General features: G+C 44.6%; 1 protein-coding gene across 2 annotated transcripts in view; it reads left to right on the forward strand.

Moving 5' to 3' along the window:
- KIFAP3 (kinesin associated protein 3) overlaps nucleotides 1-17496 on the forward strand; it is a 155750-nt gene that overhangs the window by 4013 nt on the left and 134241 nt on the right. For both annotated transcript variants that reach the window (XR_008306215.1, XM_053246268.1), the window contains exons 3-5: nucleotides 3100-3254; nucleotides 7818-7873; nucleotides 14825-14966. Coding sequence is in view for 1 of the 2 variants with exons in the window: in XM_053246268.1 (XP_053102243.1) it covers nucleotides 3100-3254; nucleotides 7818-7873; nucleotides 14825-14966 (353 nt within the window). In the remaining variant the exon portion in view is untranslated. The remainder of the gene's footprint in view (nucleotides 1-3099; nucleotides 3255-7817; nucleotides 7874-14824; nucleotides 14967-17496) is intronic.

A 17496-nucleotide genomic window follows, 5' to 3' on the forward strand; every position in this document is an offset into this window, starting at 1 on the left:
CCAGTTTCACACATACACTGATAAGGTCTGAGCTATTGGTGACTGACCAAGAGAGAGAGCTTGGGTTTGTGGTGGAGAGCTCATTAAAATTGTCAACTCTGTGTACAACAGCTATGAAATAGGAAAAACCCATGCTAGGGATCAGTAGGAAGAGGGTTGAAAATAAAAATGCTAATATTATCATGCCCTTATACTAATCTATGTTGTGACCACATTTGGATTACTGTGTACACTTCTGGCCAATATATCGTAAGGCTTTTGTAGAAAGAAGGACATTTCTGTACTGGAAAAGGTGCAGAAGAAGGCACCTTCCTTATGAAGCAAGGCTACAGTATCTGGGGCTTTTTAGTTTGGAAAAGAGGTGACTGCAGAGAGACATGACAGAAGTGTATAAAATTATGCATAGAGTATAGAGAGTGGATAGAGATATTTTTCTCCCTCTCAACACTAGAACCAAGGGTCATCACATGAAACTGAAGGGCAGGAAATTTAGGGCTATCAAAAGGTAGTACTTTTTCACACAGCAATACTCTATGGAATTCTCTGCCATGGGATGTGGTGATGGCCACTAGCGTGGATGGCTTTAAAAGGGGCTTAGACAAATTCATGGAGGACAGGTCTATCAATGGCTACTAGACTGATGGCTATAGGCCACCTCCAGCCTCCAAGGCAAGATGCCTCTAAATACTGGTTGCAGAGGAGCTACAGCAAGAGAGAGGGCATGCCCTCAGCTCCTGCCTGTGGGCTTCTCAGAGGTATCTGGTGAGCCAGTGTGTAAAACAAGATGATGGACTAGATACAGTGAGGGAAATAAGTATTTGATTCCCTGCTGATTTTGTCCGTTTGCCCTCTGACACAGAAATGACCAGGCTATAATTGGAATGGTAGGTTTATTGTAGCTGTGAGAGACAGAACAACAACAAACAAACCCTCAAAAGCCGAGTGCCCAAAAGTCAGCGATGGATTTGCATTGTAGTGAGGGAAATAAGTATTCGATCCCTTCACAAAAGATGTCTTAGTACTTGGTGGCAAAACCCTTGTTGGCAATCACAGAGGTCAGACGTTTCTTGTAGTTGGCCACCAGGTTTGCACACAACCCAGGAGGGATGTTGTCCCACTCCTCTTTGCAGATCCTCTCCAAGTCAGAAAGGTTTTGAGGCTGATGTTTGGCAACCCGAACCTTCAGCTCCCTCCACAGATTTTCTATGGGATTAAGGTCTGGAGACTGGCTGGGCCACTCCAGGACCTTCATGTGCTTCTTCTTGAGCCACTCCTTTGTTGCCTTGGCTGTGTGTTTTGGGTCATTGTCATGCTGGAATACCCATCCGCGACCCATTCTCAATGCCCTGGCTGAGGGAAGGAGGTGCTCACCCAAGATCTGACGGTACATGGTCCCGTCCATCGTCCCTTCGATGCAGTGAAGGTGTCCTGTCCCCTTAGCAGAAAAACACCCCCAAAGCATAATGTGTCCACCTCCATGTTTGATGGTGGGGATGGTGTTCTTGGGCTCATAGGCAGCATTCCTCCTCCTCCACACACGGCGAGTTGAGTTGATGCCAAAGAGCTCGATTTTGGTCTCATCTGACCACAACACTTTCACCCAGTTCTCCTCTGGATCATTCAGATGTGCATTAGCAAACTGCAGACGGGCCTGTACATGTGCGGCCTTGAGCTGGGGGACCTTGCGGGCACTGCAAGATTTCAGTCCTTCACGGCGTAGTGTGTTTCCAATTGTTTTCTTGGTGACTATGGTTCCAGCTGCCCTGAGATCATTGACAAGTTCCCCCCGTGTAGTTCTGGGCTGCTTTGTCACCGTTCTCATGATCATTGCAACTCCATGAGGTGAGATCTTGCATGGAGCCCCAGACCGAGGGAGATTGACAGTTATTTTGTGTTTCTTCCATTTGAGAGTTATCGTGCCAACTCTAGTCACCTTCTCACCAAGCTGCTTGGCGATAGTCTTGTAGCCCAGTCCAGCCTTGTGCAGGTCTACAACCTTGTCCCTGACATCCTTCGACAGCTCTTTGGTCTTGGGCATGGTGGTGAGTTTGGAAGCGGAGTGATTGCTTGCTTCTATGGACAGGTATCTTTTATACAGGTACTGTAACAAGCTGGGATTAGGAGCACTCCCTTACAGAGGGTGTTCCTCATCTCAGCTCGTTACCTGCATATAGTGAAAAGACACCTGGGAGCCTGAAATCTTGCTGGTTGATAGGGGATCGAATACTTATTTCCCTCACTACAATGCAAATCCATCGCTGACTTTTGGGCACTGGGCTTTTGAGGGTTTGTTTGTTGTTATTCTGTCTCTCACAGCTACAATGAACCTACCATTCCAATTATAGCCTGGTCATTTCTGTGTCAGAGGGCAAACGGACAAAATCAGCAGGGGATCAAATACTTATTTCCCTCAGTGTAGGTCTTGGGCCTGATCTAGCAGGCTGTCTTTATGTTCTTATTCTGACTGCCTTGATGAATATAAGACATGTCTGTGGAAAATCCAAGTAGGATTTACCCCCGATTAAAACGTGAAGTATATGATTTGGCTTTTACAAGTACTAGAAATAGTATAAGCTGGAATTCAAGGGTGGCGCAAAGACCCAATCTTATAAAACTTCTTTATCTTCTGTTTTGACCACAGCAAAAATGAAATTTAAGGTGCTGGGAAGGAGTGTGTACCCGTTATATCTCTTGATTTCTATTTCTTGTATTGTCTTTGTTTTTGCACTTCATAGCCTCATGTGTATTTCCCCAGTGCTTTCTGTATTCTCTGTTATTGCATGCTTATGATTTATGGAAAAACCTGATAATAAATACAGATACTGGGATCCAAGCTGTCAAGTGGGGTCTGGATGAAGTCAGAGGTTTGTTGCTAAACATGTGATCAATTAACATTAAAAAGTGCCATTATTACTAGGTCATTAAAGGAAGGTTTGGAACTATGTAAGATAATGTTTACTCTTAACAAATTATTGACTCTCTCTCTCTCTATACACACACACACACACACACACACACACACACACACACATATACAATTTCTGCATACGTATATAGTTCATAAGTCTACAGTGAAATCTCTTGAAATATATTTTACAGCATTCGGTTGAAGAGTCTCAATGCAAATACAGATATTTCTTCCCTGGCTCGGAAGGTGGTGGAGGAATGCAAGCTTATTCACCCCTCCAAACTAGCTGAAGTGGAACAATTGCTGTACTACCTGCAGAACCGCAGGGATACCTCTTCAGCAAAAGGTGGGCAAAACAAGGTTAAATAGGGAACTGGAAAAGATCTGTAGTGCACAGGGGCACTTTGCTAATGAGAAGAGGTGGGGGAGTTGACTCAAGTAGGGATGTGCAGAACCAATTTGATTGTGAACGGGACTGCCACAAATCAGGCCAGTTCGAAAAGTTTGATCATGAACCCATTTGAGCTGGTTTGTCAAACTGGTTTGCATACCTGCAGTTCGGTCCAAATACGGTTTGAATTCGGACTGGACCACACCAAACAGTCCATGCACACCCTTAGCCTCAAGCAGCAGTCTGGCAGAGGCTGCAAATTGGCTGCCTCTGTGGACCTGTTGCCACCCCAGCCTCCTAGCCTCACCCAGATCTGCTGCTGCCCTAAAGCCCCCTCATTTTTGGTAGTGTGCAAGCCGCTGCTGCCACTCGTTGTTCCTCTCTCTGTGCCACAACAGGCCTGTTGTCAAAGGCAAAGAGTGGGGAAGTTGGAAGGGCAGGAAATGATGAAACGTGATTCATGTTTCCTGCCACTCCATCTTACCCTCTGCTTTGGCAGAGATCAGGATGGTGAGGAAGAGGAGCCGGAGTAGTGGCCATCACTGCCACCACCTCTGCCAGGTAGAGGGAAGCAGGGGAACCAGTTCACTTCGTTTGTAAGGCGTTGCATGGGTCGGGCTGCAAGTTCCCAGTTCAACGCTTGCAAAGTCTTTGCATTGGCTTTTTATGAGAAGGGAGGCTGCAGGCAATCTTCTCTTTTCATGTGCGGCCCTTGCAGATGTTGGACCAGGAGTTCCCATTCCTACCCTTTCAGGACTTTGTTAAGAAGAGGGAAGGCAAAAATGCTGCTTTGCTTTGCCCTGCCAACCCCTGAAGCATCTTTAATTAGGGTGGAGGTTGAAGGGTGGAGGCTGCTTACTTGCAGCTTTTTCTTGTTGCCCCAGCCCCCTTGCAGAAGGTGACCAAAGCAACGAGAAGAGACTGCCAGCAAGCAAGCGCTCTCTTTCCACAACCTCTGCTTCCTTTAAAAATGCTTAAGGGGTGGGGGAGGGGAAAGGTGAGGCAGTATTTTCCATCTTCTCTCAGACGACCCATTCTTTGGACTGCCCCAATGGTGTGGGCCTTTCTCCCTTGCCTAGTGTTTTGATGGGAAGAGGGTAGCGATGAAAGTAGGCTCTATTTCACCCAGAAGAACTGATAAAGTTTTATGGGGAAATTATTATTGGTCATGGATAACAACTACAATAACTGCAGTTTTTGGATTTTAAAAAGCACAATTTATGAGATCTTTTGTAGAAGATTCTATTCTAAATGTGGCATATTTGGTGAAATAGGAATTTTGAGATAGGTCCTTCAAAATGTTCTCTGTTCTGCTTAGTGTATTGTGGGGGTGGAATCTAAGGTTGGGATGAAAAGGCTTACAATTGATCTATTTTCAAGTTCCTTTTGAGATTAAGCTCTTTCAACCTCCTCTTTCCCAAGTTGCCTCTCTTCTAGAATGGCATTCTGTGGGTTTCAAGAAACTGCTGCCAGAAGTGAACATCGTCCCTGTACTTGTGCTTACGGATGCACTTTGCATACAGCCCTTTTGCACACTCCTGGACTGAGTGTAAATACATATCTGGTGGTGCAATGGTAAAACTGGCGCCCTGTAACCAGAAGGTTACAAGTTTGATCCTGACCAGGGGCTCAAGGTTGACTCAGCCTTCCATCCTTCCGAGGTCGGTAAAATGAGTACCCAGAATGTTGGGGGCAATATGCTAAAATCTTGTAAACCGCTTAGAGAGCTCCGGCTATAGAGCGGTATATGAATGTAAGTGCTATATCAATTTGCCAGACTAACAGCTTGATCCTAAATGCATTTACTTTGAAGTAAGCCCAGCTTACCACATGAGGGCTCCTGAATGTGAGGGCAGATTTAAAATAAGATAAGAGTTTGCACTGAATATACTAGGGTAGATTGTTTTAAATCAGGACTATTTAGGTTTAAACCAGGATTGCGCAACTTTGGCCCTCCAGCTGTTCTGGGGTTACGGCTCCCACAATCCTCAGCCATAGTGGCTAATGGTCAAAGATTATGGGAGTTATAGGCCAGCATATGCAGGAGGGCCAAAATTGTGCAGCCCTGATTTAAATCAAAGTGATATAAATCACTAAGAGAAAACCTCAGTTTAAATTGATCATTGATTTAAGTCAAATTTCCTACTGATACGTCTTCACTTATTTATTAAACGATGGTGCAAATCTGACTACTACAACATATTAATTTACAGCATCTAGGAGGGTATATTTCATGCATCTTTTTAGATATCTTGGTGTTTATTAATTTAGGAAATAGGAGATTATACCTGGTGGTATAATCCAAGTGGTGTACAACACACTGGAAAACATATTTGTGCATGTACCTACTAGGCCCGTGCTGCTGGGAGTATCGGAACTCCTGTTAGTACCATTCCCTCTGCCCACTAAGGGGAGGCATCTGATCACAGGGCAATTTCCCTAGGTGATACAGTGGGGGTGGGTGGGTTCTTTAAATCCTAACCCAGCGCTGGGTGGACGGGAAAAATGCCAGGAGCGTTTGTTTCATTTTACTATCCTCATATGCAGGGGTGTAGCTATAATTGAGTGGATGGGTTCAGATAACCCGAGCTCCTGAGGGCCCACCAGCTCCACCCCGTCCTATCTTCTTCATTATATCCCTCACTCCAAGGAGCTGCCGGAGGGAGGGGCGAACACAGGCCCAGTCTCCCCTAGCTACTCCCCTGCTCATATGGTAGGTAATTGCACCTGTTGGATGTCTGCCTGTCATGCCTAATAGTTCGTACAAGGAACTTAGCTTCTCCTTCTGCTTATGAGGGTTGTAAAAGCCAAATAGGAACACTGAGATCTAGCAGTTCTTAGATAAAATGAAGGAAGAGGACACGGTCAGATAGAAGCAGCAATACTACCACTTTTAAGCAGTTGAGATCACCGTGATACAGGGGAACAGGCCCAATCCACCTTGGAGAAATGAATTGAAACATTCAAATGTAATAATGGTTGTCCTTTATTTTCAAGAGAGACAGATTTCTCCAGCAGTGACAGAAATTATTCACATTTGTTACTAGGGTGGAAGACAAAAAGAGCAGAAAATGATCACTGTTCACCCTTTCTTTGCACAATCACTACGGTGTTTTTTTTAAGGGGGAGAAAAATAAAAAATACTTCCCCCCTATACTGGCATGCCATATAAAAGGGCAGTATTTTGTGGAGGGGAGGGTTTTTTTTTAAAGTTACAGAATTAGCTCTCATACTGACCTTGTGGTCTTCAATCCCCTCACCTTCTCTCCAGTGTAATCTTCATTGCCAGCAACGAAACTTCCAATCATGTAGGAAACTATAAATGGCAGATTACCTGAGTTTTCTCTTACAAATCCTTTCCCAGTCATTTTCAGGAATCGGCACAAAACAAGTCCACACCACTCAGTCAGTCCTCTCACACGTATCAGAAGCTGCAGGGAGATTGAGCAGATTGAGACCCTCAACCATTGGGAGATCATTATTTGCTTTGCTGGGGAAATGTGAATCTTTAAACAGGTTTTCCAAACAAACTACTTCATGTAGGATGAAAATAATCACAATGCCACCTGATAGTGAGCTGCTTAATAGATAGATTATACTACTAAAAATACTATATGAGATTTAGGAGACATCCCCATTTCACTGTTTCTTTCTAGCACTCCACCTCCTTTTCTATATAATATCTTTCTTAACTATCGCCTCTGCCTGCCTGTGGTCCAACCCCACCACCACATAAGCCCTACACAACAATCCTATCCAGCCTGTGTCTTTGCACATATGACTTTAACCTGCTTAGAAACTGAGTTTGACATCTTGGCTAACAAAGCACTCATGCAACCGGAAAAGAACTAGTGCTTCTGAAAAGTTCAACTAACTTGGCTGAACTCTTGGCTTAGTGGGAGTGGGGGCAAATTTTGGTGACCTCCCCTTCTCCAGGAAGCTCTCTGTGCCACCCAAACATATGACCCTTAGGCTCGTGCAGTCCTCGGGGACAGTTTTTTGGGGGGTGATATAGAGGGCTTCTGGGGGAAGGAGAGTTTGTTGCAATTCCCCTAAGCGCACACTAGTGCTGTGTTAGTCTGGAACTCTTCAGGAGCACTGGTGCTTCTTCCATTGCACCAGTACTTCATTAGGATGTTAGTCTGGATATCAGCCAGATACTAAAAGACCAGAATTTGCTAGAAGTGAGAGGTGATAGTTACTGGGCAGACTAGAGCCATCTTCATGAGAGGAAACTGAAATGAATGCCTGTTTTTGATTAGTAGGTAACTCATTTTATATGATAGTCATTAATTCATTGGGTGGGGGGGAGGCTGTGGGTGTTGGTTTAGCATGTTTGTGATGAGATTTAATTTTAATCATATTGTTTTTTAAATGAGGATTTGAAATTAGGGTATTTTTATATACTTTTAAAAAATTGATTTAATTTTTTTAAAAAATTATCTATTGTTATCCACTCTGAAATATACTTATGCAAATGAGCATTTAAAGTTGTGATTCTATATTTTCTTTCCCTAGAGAAAAAAGAGAAATCGAATAAGCCAAAAGATCCACCACCTTTTGAAGGGATGGAGGTAGGCATTGTCTAAATTTTAGAGGCATCTGAATACAGTTAACCTCAACTGTCATATCTGCACACTAGGGATGTGCACGAATCATGTTTTGAAATGCGATTTGGAACACATCCCCTCCTCTTTAAAATGAAGGAGAACAGGTGCATAGTGGCTCTGCCGCCGCTCGCTGCCACTTCCTGAATTTCTGGTGCTCCTCCAGCTATCTTCATGTGCCTGTGGCACTCTTCCCCAGCTGCTCCCGCATGACCACATGGTGTCTTGAAATGCAATTCGTGCACATTCTTCGTTAACAAGTTTCAGCCTTGTTGTCTGACCAGGTATTGTTGCCATTTCTAGAACTTTATGAGGTGATCTTGACAGTTGGGTCACAATGTATTGTTCATCCTTGGTAGCCCATTCTCTCTCTCTCTCTTTTTTTTTTGCTAAGCATTTTGTGGTTAAAATTACCTGCATCTTTACTGACTTGGATGTCATCCTGGTTACAGAACAGTCACTGAGTGGTCCCTTAGTTCTGTCTAACCTCAGCTGCTTGAATGAAGCAATAAAGTTACTTAATGAATGCAACTAAGTTACTTGAGAGTAAAGTAAGTAAAGTGTGCCATCAAGTCGGTGTCGACTCCTGGTGCTCACAGAGCCCTGTGATTTTATTTGGTAGAGTACAGGAGGAGTTTACCATTGCCTCCTCCTGCGCAGTACGAGATGATGCCTTTCAGCGTCTTCCTATATCGTTGCTGCCCAATATAGTACCAGTGGGTATTTGAACCAGCAACCTTCTTGTTAGTCAAGCATTTCCTGGCTGATCCCATTGAAATTAATAGGACAAGTAAACATGTCCTGTTAATTTCAATAAGACTGCTTATGAGTCACTTAAACTGGATATAAGCCAGCCAGTGACTGGAGTAGGCCATCTCATAACTGTAACATTTAAACTTGTATGTATGTACAGATGGACCTCAATATTCACGGGAGATCTGGATAGTGAGGCCTCGACAGACATAAAAATGGGTTCTGTGCCTGCACAGGACACTTCGGGTAATATTGATTAGCTCCTCGCGACGCCTTTTAACTGCCTGTGCACAAGCCGTGCAGTACCTATACTGGCAGTTAGGCGTCAGTTGCTCAGTTTCTTTCTGACTGTCTATGCGTTAAGACCTCGGAAACTTTGTTGCTCCTCGGAAGATATTTTGTTGTTTACTCGGTATAAGACCTTAGGACAGCCCGACCATTCTTTGCTAAAACCTGAACGGACATAGTTGGCTTTTACGGACACACGGAACGACCACGGAATGGCTAACGACGATTGGCTATGGCAATCGTATCTAGCTCTGTCCCATATTGTCTAGAGCCCGTGGCACTGATCTGTGTTCCTGCTTCCCCTTGTTACGACAAGTAATAAATCAATAAAAGAATACCTGTCAGCCACTAATCCTTAGCTCATGAGCTCATCTGTGAGGGAGAAAACCACTTTTAAGTGGTGTATTCGCTTCAGGGCTAAGCTTCCGTCCACAGACGGTCATCAGTTTTGTCTCCTCTACCTGGGCATAGAATGCTCCACGACTGCTTGCCAATTTGTAAGACATTTTCGAGGCAAACCCTGAAGAATAGGGCGGCACAACTGAAAGTTTCGTTAATGGAAGACGCGCTCCGCCCGTCTACCTCATCCTCCCTGCCAAGGGCTGCACGTACGCAGTCTAAACCCTCGAGCATGGCTTGTAGTGCTGCCGGGACCTACCGTGAGGCTTCGAAACCGAGCCTATTCAAGTAGCCCTAGATACCGAAGAGCGGAAGCCCAAAGCTCCCATGCTCTTCCCCGTCAACTCATGCAGTACGGAAGAGGCATAAGGCAGCTCCGATATTGCAGCATACCACTCCTTCACTGTTGGGGTTGCCGATGGAGCTGCAGAAGTGCAGAGCAAAGTCCTTACCGCCTGCCCCAACTCCTGGTCAACCACCTGCAACCCCGACCTCGATGCTGAGCAGTGGGGCGCCAAGTCCAAGTCGACGACATGTAGGTGCCGGCGAAAGTAAAGGCAAGACCTCCTCAGAGTCGAAAGGAAACAACGCTCCTTCGACATCGGCAACCCTTAAAGCTGGAGAGCTTTCCTCAATGCCGACAGCTGCCGCTTTTTCAATGCTGAAAATTGCTCCAAGCTGCACTGTGGAACCTTCTCTAATAGATAGAGGATCCAAGCCTCCTTCAAGGACTTGACTGGGCTCACTGGATGATGGAATGCAGATTGAAGTTTCTCCAACAGAGGGAGAGATAGACGTAGACCCTGACCTCCTGCAGCTCCTTCAATCTGAAAACACATCTCCTTCAACCTCTACTTTCCAGGGGTTCATATCCCAGGGACTGGATGTTGATGATGATCTTGATAGTCTTCCTCCTCCCAAGACACCTTCACTCACACCTTCTCGGAGGACACCGATGGGCTTTTGCCCATTGGGAGGTTGGGGTGATGCTAGTATTACTTTATCTCCTGAAGAAATTACGTTGTTCTGGGAATGGCAGGCGGCAAGGCTAAGGAGACCCCAAGTTCAAGAACGCTCTATGGCTGTTACCACACAAACTACACCATGTGTCCTGCCTTGCACATCAATTTCCATTCAGACTGCCACTCCTTTGAAGGAGGTGCCTAGGAGCATAAGCACTGCAGTTCAGAGTTTGGAACCTCGTGCAAACAAGCCTCCTGTGCAAGATTCTGCAGTGCAAGCTGCCATCCCGCTGTCTTGCCCTGTCAGATCAGTATTGATTCAGACCTCATTACCTCCACTGACTACACCAGCCGCCAGAATGCTGCATGCTAAGAGCCCTTGCCTTCAGAAATGACTGATGTACCTGATGATGTGCCTTCCTCCTCTGATGAGGAAGAATACTCTTCAGATTCCTCGGGGGATGATCCTAGGGACGATTCAGATAACCCAAAAGATGATGCAGATGATCGGCTTCCAAAGGACCCCAGTCCAGATGTCGTGCCTCTTCCAATGGATTCGCCTATGGAAGAAATGAGATCTTACAATCAGCAGATAGCTGAAATGGCAAGAGTACTGGGTCTCGATCTCTCGCAGAAGACAACAGAGTTGGATGACCCTGTTTATAATTTTTTAAAGAAGTCATCTGGCTCTCAGCCAGTTTATCTGCCAATGCTCCCGGTGATCACGAAGGCGGCAAAATCTGCGTGGGAGGTCTTGCAGACTTCGACAACTACCTCAAAACGTCTGAAATCTTTCTACAGAATAAGAGAGCAGGATAATGAATATTTGCTAACTCATCCAGTACCTAGTTCGCTGATGATTGATTGTGCCTCTTCGGCGAAATCAGGAAGGAGGCATACCACACCAGCAGACAAGGAAGGCAGGAAGCTGGATGTGCTGGCTAGGAAGGCTTATTTTACAGCTTGCCTATCCGTTAAGATCTCAAACTACATAGCTTGTCTTGCGAAATATACCTACTCTTTATGGGAGGGTCTCCATGCACAGAGATTCTCTTTAACATCAGAGGAGTTTCAAAAATGTTTTGATAATGCTTTTGTAAAGGCTACATGTAAACGGCTACATGACGACAACTGGCAGATGCCAAACACTTGGCGGAGTCTGAATCGCGCACTCTAACGACTGCTGTGATGTTGCGACGCCATGCATGGCTGCAGTCGACCATGTTGATGCAGGATATGCATGACCGCATAGAGTCGTTACAATTTGATGGGAAAGGCCTGTTTGCAGAACAAACAGATGATACAATGGAACACTTGAAGAAATCTAAATATACAGCAAAGACGTTCACAGCACAGCGTTTTACAAATAATAGGTTTCAGCCATATCAACGGAGACAGAACTCCTACAGAAGGAATGAACGCAAGGAGTATAAGAGACCCTTTAATCGCTACAGTCACAAAAATTACACACAAAGAAACAAGCCGGAACAGCAGGGCCGTAATAAGCCGGCACAGCAGCCAAAACAACATCTTTGATTGCTCCCAGAGCCCACAGTTACCGGAACTGAAGCAACCGAAACAGCCAAGCTTATCCAACAGAACCACAAGGAACAACATCACCTTGTTGCAAACCAGGTACACCATCAAACTGGCAAGCCATGCCCAAGCATGGCAACACAAAACTTCAGATTGATTTTCACTTAAATGCAGACGTAGTTTTACCTACCTGTTACAAAGATCCATCCACACCGCTGGAAGCTTCTTTACACATGCTGGACGTGCGGAGGGCCATCCTTTTCTACCTCCAAAGAACAAGAGATATGAGAAAGACAAAGAATCTTTTCATTGCTTTGAATGGGAAAAACCGGGGCCTTCAGCCATCCTGCCAAAAGCTGTCCTTTTGGATATTGGAACTCATTAAGATGGCCTATGATATTCAGGGAGTCACTCCGCCATCCACTATTAGAGCCCACTCAACAAGGGCTCACGCGGCCTCCGCGGCTCATCTTTCAGGAATAAAATTCAAAGATATTTGTATGGCAGCCACCTGGGCCTCGGACCAAACCTTTGTGAAGCACTATGCACTGGACCTTCGTTCTGTAGAGGCGGCACAATTTGGCAGGGCCGTTCTAAAGAGGGTGCTTCAATAGCTTGCATTGCCTGCCACCATTCAGGCAGCTCGTGATTCACCCATTTTTATGTCTGTCGAGGCCTCACTATCCAGATGAACAGGTTGCTTACCTGTAACAGGTGATCTGGTAGTGATGCCTCAACATTCATAAAACCCTCCCGGCCAACCCTGCTACAGAGTGCAAGCGATTGAAACGACTGTGGTGCTAATCATCATCGCCAGCTTACGGTCCCTATGGATGACATCGACTCTTTAAACTGTTGTCAGCCATTAAGAAACTGAGCAACTGATGCCTAACTGCCAGTATAGGTACTGCACGGCTCGTTAAAAGGTGTCACGAGGAGCTAATCGATATTACCCGAAGTGTCCTGCGCAGGCGCAGAACCCATTTTTATGAATGTCGAGGCATCACTACCAGATCACCTGTTACAGGTAAGCAACCTGTTTTTCCGTTCCGTGGCTGTACTGCGGATATTGAAATGGTGAATATTGAATCATTGAGCCCTATGGGATTTTTTATTGTTTGTTTGTTTGTTTGTTTATCAATCACCCAGAATGTTGGGGGCAATATGCTAAAATCATTGTAAACTGCTTAGAGAGCTTCGGCTATAGAGCGGTATATAAATTTAAGTGCTATTGCTATTTTTTATACCTCCCAAAACGCGAGTTCTCTGGGCGGTTAGGGTCCCGGTCGAAATGGGGGTTAGGTTCCCAGTTGAAAACGGCTGACTTCTGCGGGGGGAGGTGGAGTGGAGGAGTGCCTTGCCAGTCTCTGCTGCACCCCAAGTCACACTGTGCCTAAAGTGGCTGAAAATTGTACATTTTGGGTTTTTATTTTTTTTAAATGGGAGCCATTTTGTGGCTCCAGTTCCTAAAATGGCAGCCATAAATTACCTCCCCGGTCATTTCCAGCCTCCCCTGACCCGTGGATATGCGAGGTCAACGTGTGTTTTCCCCCATGTATGCCGAGGTCAGGTGTCATTTTCCTGACTACAGATATGTGAAACTGCGGATAATGAAACTGTGGATAAGGAGGTCCACCTGTATACACACACATACAAAAGAGCACAGATTTATGTGTTACACTTAGGGGCACAGGTTATTATAGTCACTGACTCACAGCCACACTAAAATACTTGTAAGCAGTCTTACTCAAATTAATGGGCCTATTAACTTCAATTGGAGTATGCAGTGCTAATTTTCTGAAGTCTGTCAGTTAAGCTAAAGGTATGGGTATGCTGAACTCCAGCACTTAGCCAATTGGGAGCAGAGGAGGAGGGTCTTCACCTTCTTCTCTCCTCCTTTGCAGTGGATAGATTGCTGAGGAGGCATTGACTTCAAGCCAGAGAGATTCTCAGATGGGAAATAAATAAGAGCTCCAGCGTGAGGAGGCAGGAGAGCTCTGCATACCCCTTGGAAGCCTTCAAGTACACCTAGGGTTACCCCTTGTTGGTAATAGGAATGTGCATGGAACCGTTCAGCACTCCATTCTAGGAGCGCTGATTCAGTTCCGGCAACCGGCTTTTCGAACCAGATTGGAGGGTGGGGGTTGTTTTAAATGGCAGGGAAGGCGCTGTCTACCGGCCAGCACCCCCCCACCGCTTTGCGCCCCCCCCACCGCTTTGCGCCCCCCCCCACCGCTTTGCGCCCCCCCCCCAGTGCTCTTCCAAAAAGGTGCATGGGGCTGCAGCATGCCTCCTTGCAGCCTGGACCAGCGCCTCCCCTGCCATTTAAGCAACTCCCCACCCATCCTCCATCCCGGGAGTGCACAGAACCGGTTCCATGCACATCCCTAGTTGGGAACCCCTGCTTTAGACAGATCTCTTTCAAAGTTGGTAGTAGGTAGTTCGCAGGATAATTCTGCTAGTTTGGTTTTAACTTATGGCAATTTTGTTCCTTGTCGTTAATATAGAAAGAGCATAAAGGTTATTAATATTCTTCTGGTATTTTTACCCTGATCTTCTTAATTATCTTTTAGGGGTTTCTTATTCAAAACAAGGTTTGTCCCCTCCCCCCCGCTTTGTTTGCAGTTTAACAGACTTTGGTTTGGGGCGGTATAAAAATCCATTAACTAACTAACTAACTTTGTGTGTATATGTGTTTAACTGATGGGGTGGGGAGTGGAAAATAAATTTCAAAATAGAGTAACTTGGGCTCAAATAAAGAGTAAAATTAATACACTTTTATAATATTTATTTTCCCATCTGTGAAGTATTCATGAATATCCAGTTTTCAAGGTCTTCAGAACTATTTATATAAAATATCTTCCCCCTAACCACTTGCTTGAATGTTCCTTGTATGAAAGGTTTAAACATGAGTGAAAGTACTTACGGTTTGTTTCATGACATGTTCTCAGTATTCTTCTTTTATATTGCCTGATTTCAGATTGACGAAGTCGCCAATATCAATGACATGGATGAATACATAGAACTGCTATATGAAGATATTCCTGATAAGGTGCGTGGCTCAGCACTCATTCTTCAGCTGGCCAGGAATCCTGATAATCTGGAAGAATTGCTGCTTAATGGTAATTTTATTAATAATATGGATGGCGACATTGGCAATCATCACAAGCTTAGCGAGATTGATTTGAATTTATAGTTAATAGGAATTTATTTTAATCTTGAATCCCTATTATATCTTATCTCTCAGACTCACCTACCTTACAGGTTGTTGTAAGGTAAACATAACCATGTACACTGCTCTGGGCTCTTTGGAGGAAGAGTAGGATATAGATGTAGAAATAAATAAAATAATTAACTTTTAATAGAGGCTACGTTAAGTCTGTCAATGATTTTAATAAATTGATGCTTCTTGGTTATTTTACTCATATTTCTTTTCTTTTGATTATTTCTCTAGGATGCATTTGTAAAGTTGGTTTGGCACTTCTTATTCTTTTTGTTTTCTCTGTAATCAATCATTCATGCTATGAACTACTGTGATCTTATTCAGAACTAGTTAAAGACTGGAAGCCTTCTGTATGGCTTGACTTTTATAACTTGGAGGGTATTGGATGACTGAGAAACAAGGTCACACTCAGAAGCCATAGGAGAGGAGAACCTGGTAATGATTCATAGGATCTTTGCCTTAAAACATGTCTGAGTTTATACAGGAGATCCACAGTTATTGGATCTCTCTGCCATTTTGATTTTTTGCAGGCCAACTTTCTATATGCAGATTTCACTACCACAGAAGTAGTTTTGGTCTTTTGTGGAGTTTTCTGTTTGGGATTTAAAGAGAAAACTGTTTTAAATTTCTGAATCCTCAACCACACGAATAACCAAGACTGTGTGCCACAAATGAGCAACCCATGCCACTTCTCGGCTGAGAATTGGCACAGGCTACTCTTAATTTCTAAATCCTCGACCCTGCAAATAAGCATCCCACACCATTTCCCGGCTGAGATGAGGCTGGAGATTTAGAAGTTAGATCTCCAAGCCTGCAGCCACTTCTCAGCTTAGAACTGGCATGGACTGCTCAGTTGCTTTAACTGTTAAATCTTTAACCCCACTTTATTTATTTTAGTTACAACATTTATATACTGCCTTCTATAAAATCTTGGGGCGGTTTGCAATCTAAACAAACAGCAGCTAAAATATCAAAATAATATAAAACAGATTAAAATTACTGTAAATAAAATTTGAAAACCTCATAAACTAAAAGTCTGATGGAACGGGTGTGTTTTCAAAAGTTGTTTAAGAATAACACAGATGGGTAGATCCTAATTTCATTTGGAAGTGTGTTCCAGAGCCTTGGGGAGACTCTAGAGAAAGCCTAGTTTTGGGTCGCCACCAAATGAGTCAGTCGCAACTAGACCTCCCCGGATTATCTTAATAGATGGTGGAGTTCATGCAGAAGAAGGTGCTCTCTTAAATACCCTGGGCCCAAGCCATTCAGGACTTTATAGGTAATGACCAGAGCTTTGTATTTTGCCTGGAAACTGTTTGGCAGCCAGTGTAGTTGTAGTTCTTTTAAAATAAGAGTAATGTGGTCTCTACTGGTGGCCCCGGAGACAAACCAGGCTGCCGCATTCTGCACCAGTTGCAGTTTCCTAACTATGTACAAATGCAGCCCAACATAGAGTGCATTGCAGTAGTCAAGCCGTATGCACCACTGTTTTAAAGTCATTCATCTTGAGAAATGGACGTAGCTGGCATATCAGCCAAAGCTGATAAAAAGCACTCCTGGTCATTGCCTCAACCTGAGATGCCTCAACCTGAGATATCAGGGAGAGAGGTGTGGGTCCAGAAGTACTCCCAAGCTACATACCTGATCTTTCAGAGGGAGTGTAACCCCATCTAGAACAGGCAGATCTAAACCACTTCCTGGCCTCCCACAGTGAGTAGCTCCATCTTGTTTGGATTCAACTTCAGTTTGTTCTCCCTCATCCAGCCCATTATTGATTCCAAGCAAGCATTTAGAGAGATTAAGCCATCTCCTGATGAATGGGATCTGGATAAATAGATCTCGGTGTCATCAGCATACTGATGATCTCTCCCAGTGGTTTTATGTAGATGTTAAAAAGCATTGGAGATAGAATGGAGCCCTGTGGGACTCCATATAATAGCTCTCACTTTGAAGAGCAACGATCTCCAAGCAACACCATCTGGAATCTAGCCAAGAGGTAGGAGTGAAACCACTGCAAGGCAGTGCCTTCCACACCAACCCCCTCAGGCAGTCCAGAAGGATACCATGGTTGATGTTATCAAAAGCCGCTGAGAGATCCAAGAGGACCAACAGGGTCGCACTCTCCCTGTTGATTCCAAATTGGAGATCATCCATCAGGCCGACCAACACAGTCTCCACCCATAGCCTCTCCGAAAACTGTTTGAAATGGGTCCAGATAATCTGCTTCTTCTTGATTTGAGTTGAGAAGCCACCACCCTCTCAATCACCTTGCCCAACCATGGAAGATTGGAGACAGGCCTGTAAATTGTCTAGCTCTGAGGGATCTAATGCAGGTTTCTTCAGATGTGGCCTAACAATTGCCTCCTTGAGATGAGGTATCTTGCCCTCCCTCAGAAAGGTATTGATGATACTAATAAGACCCTCTCCAA

The sequence above is a fragment of the Hemicordylus capensis genome, chromosome 4, assembly GCF_027244095.1.
Source record: "Hemicordylus capensis ecotype Gifberg chromosome 4, rHemCap1.1.pri, whole genome shotgun sequence".
Lineage (NCBI taxonomy): Eukaryota > Metazoa > Chordata > Lepidosauria > Squamata > Cordylidae > Hemicordylus > Hemicordylus capensis.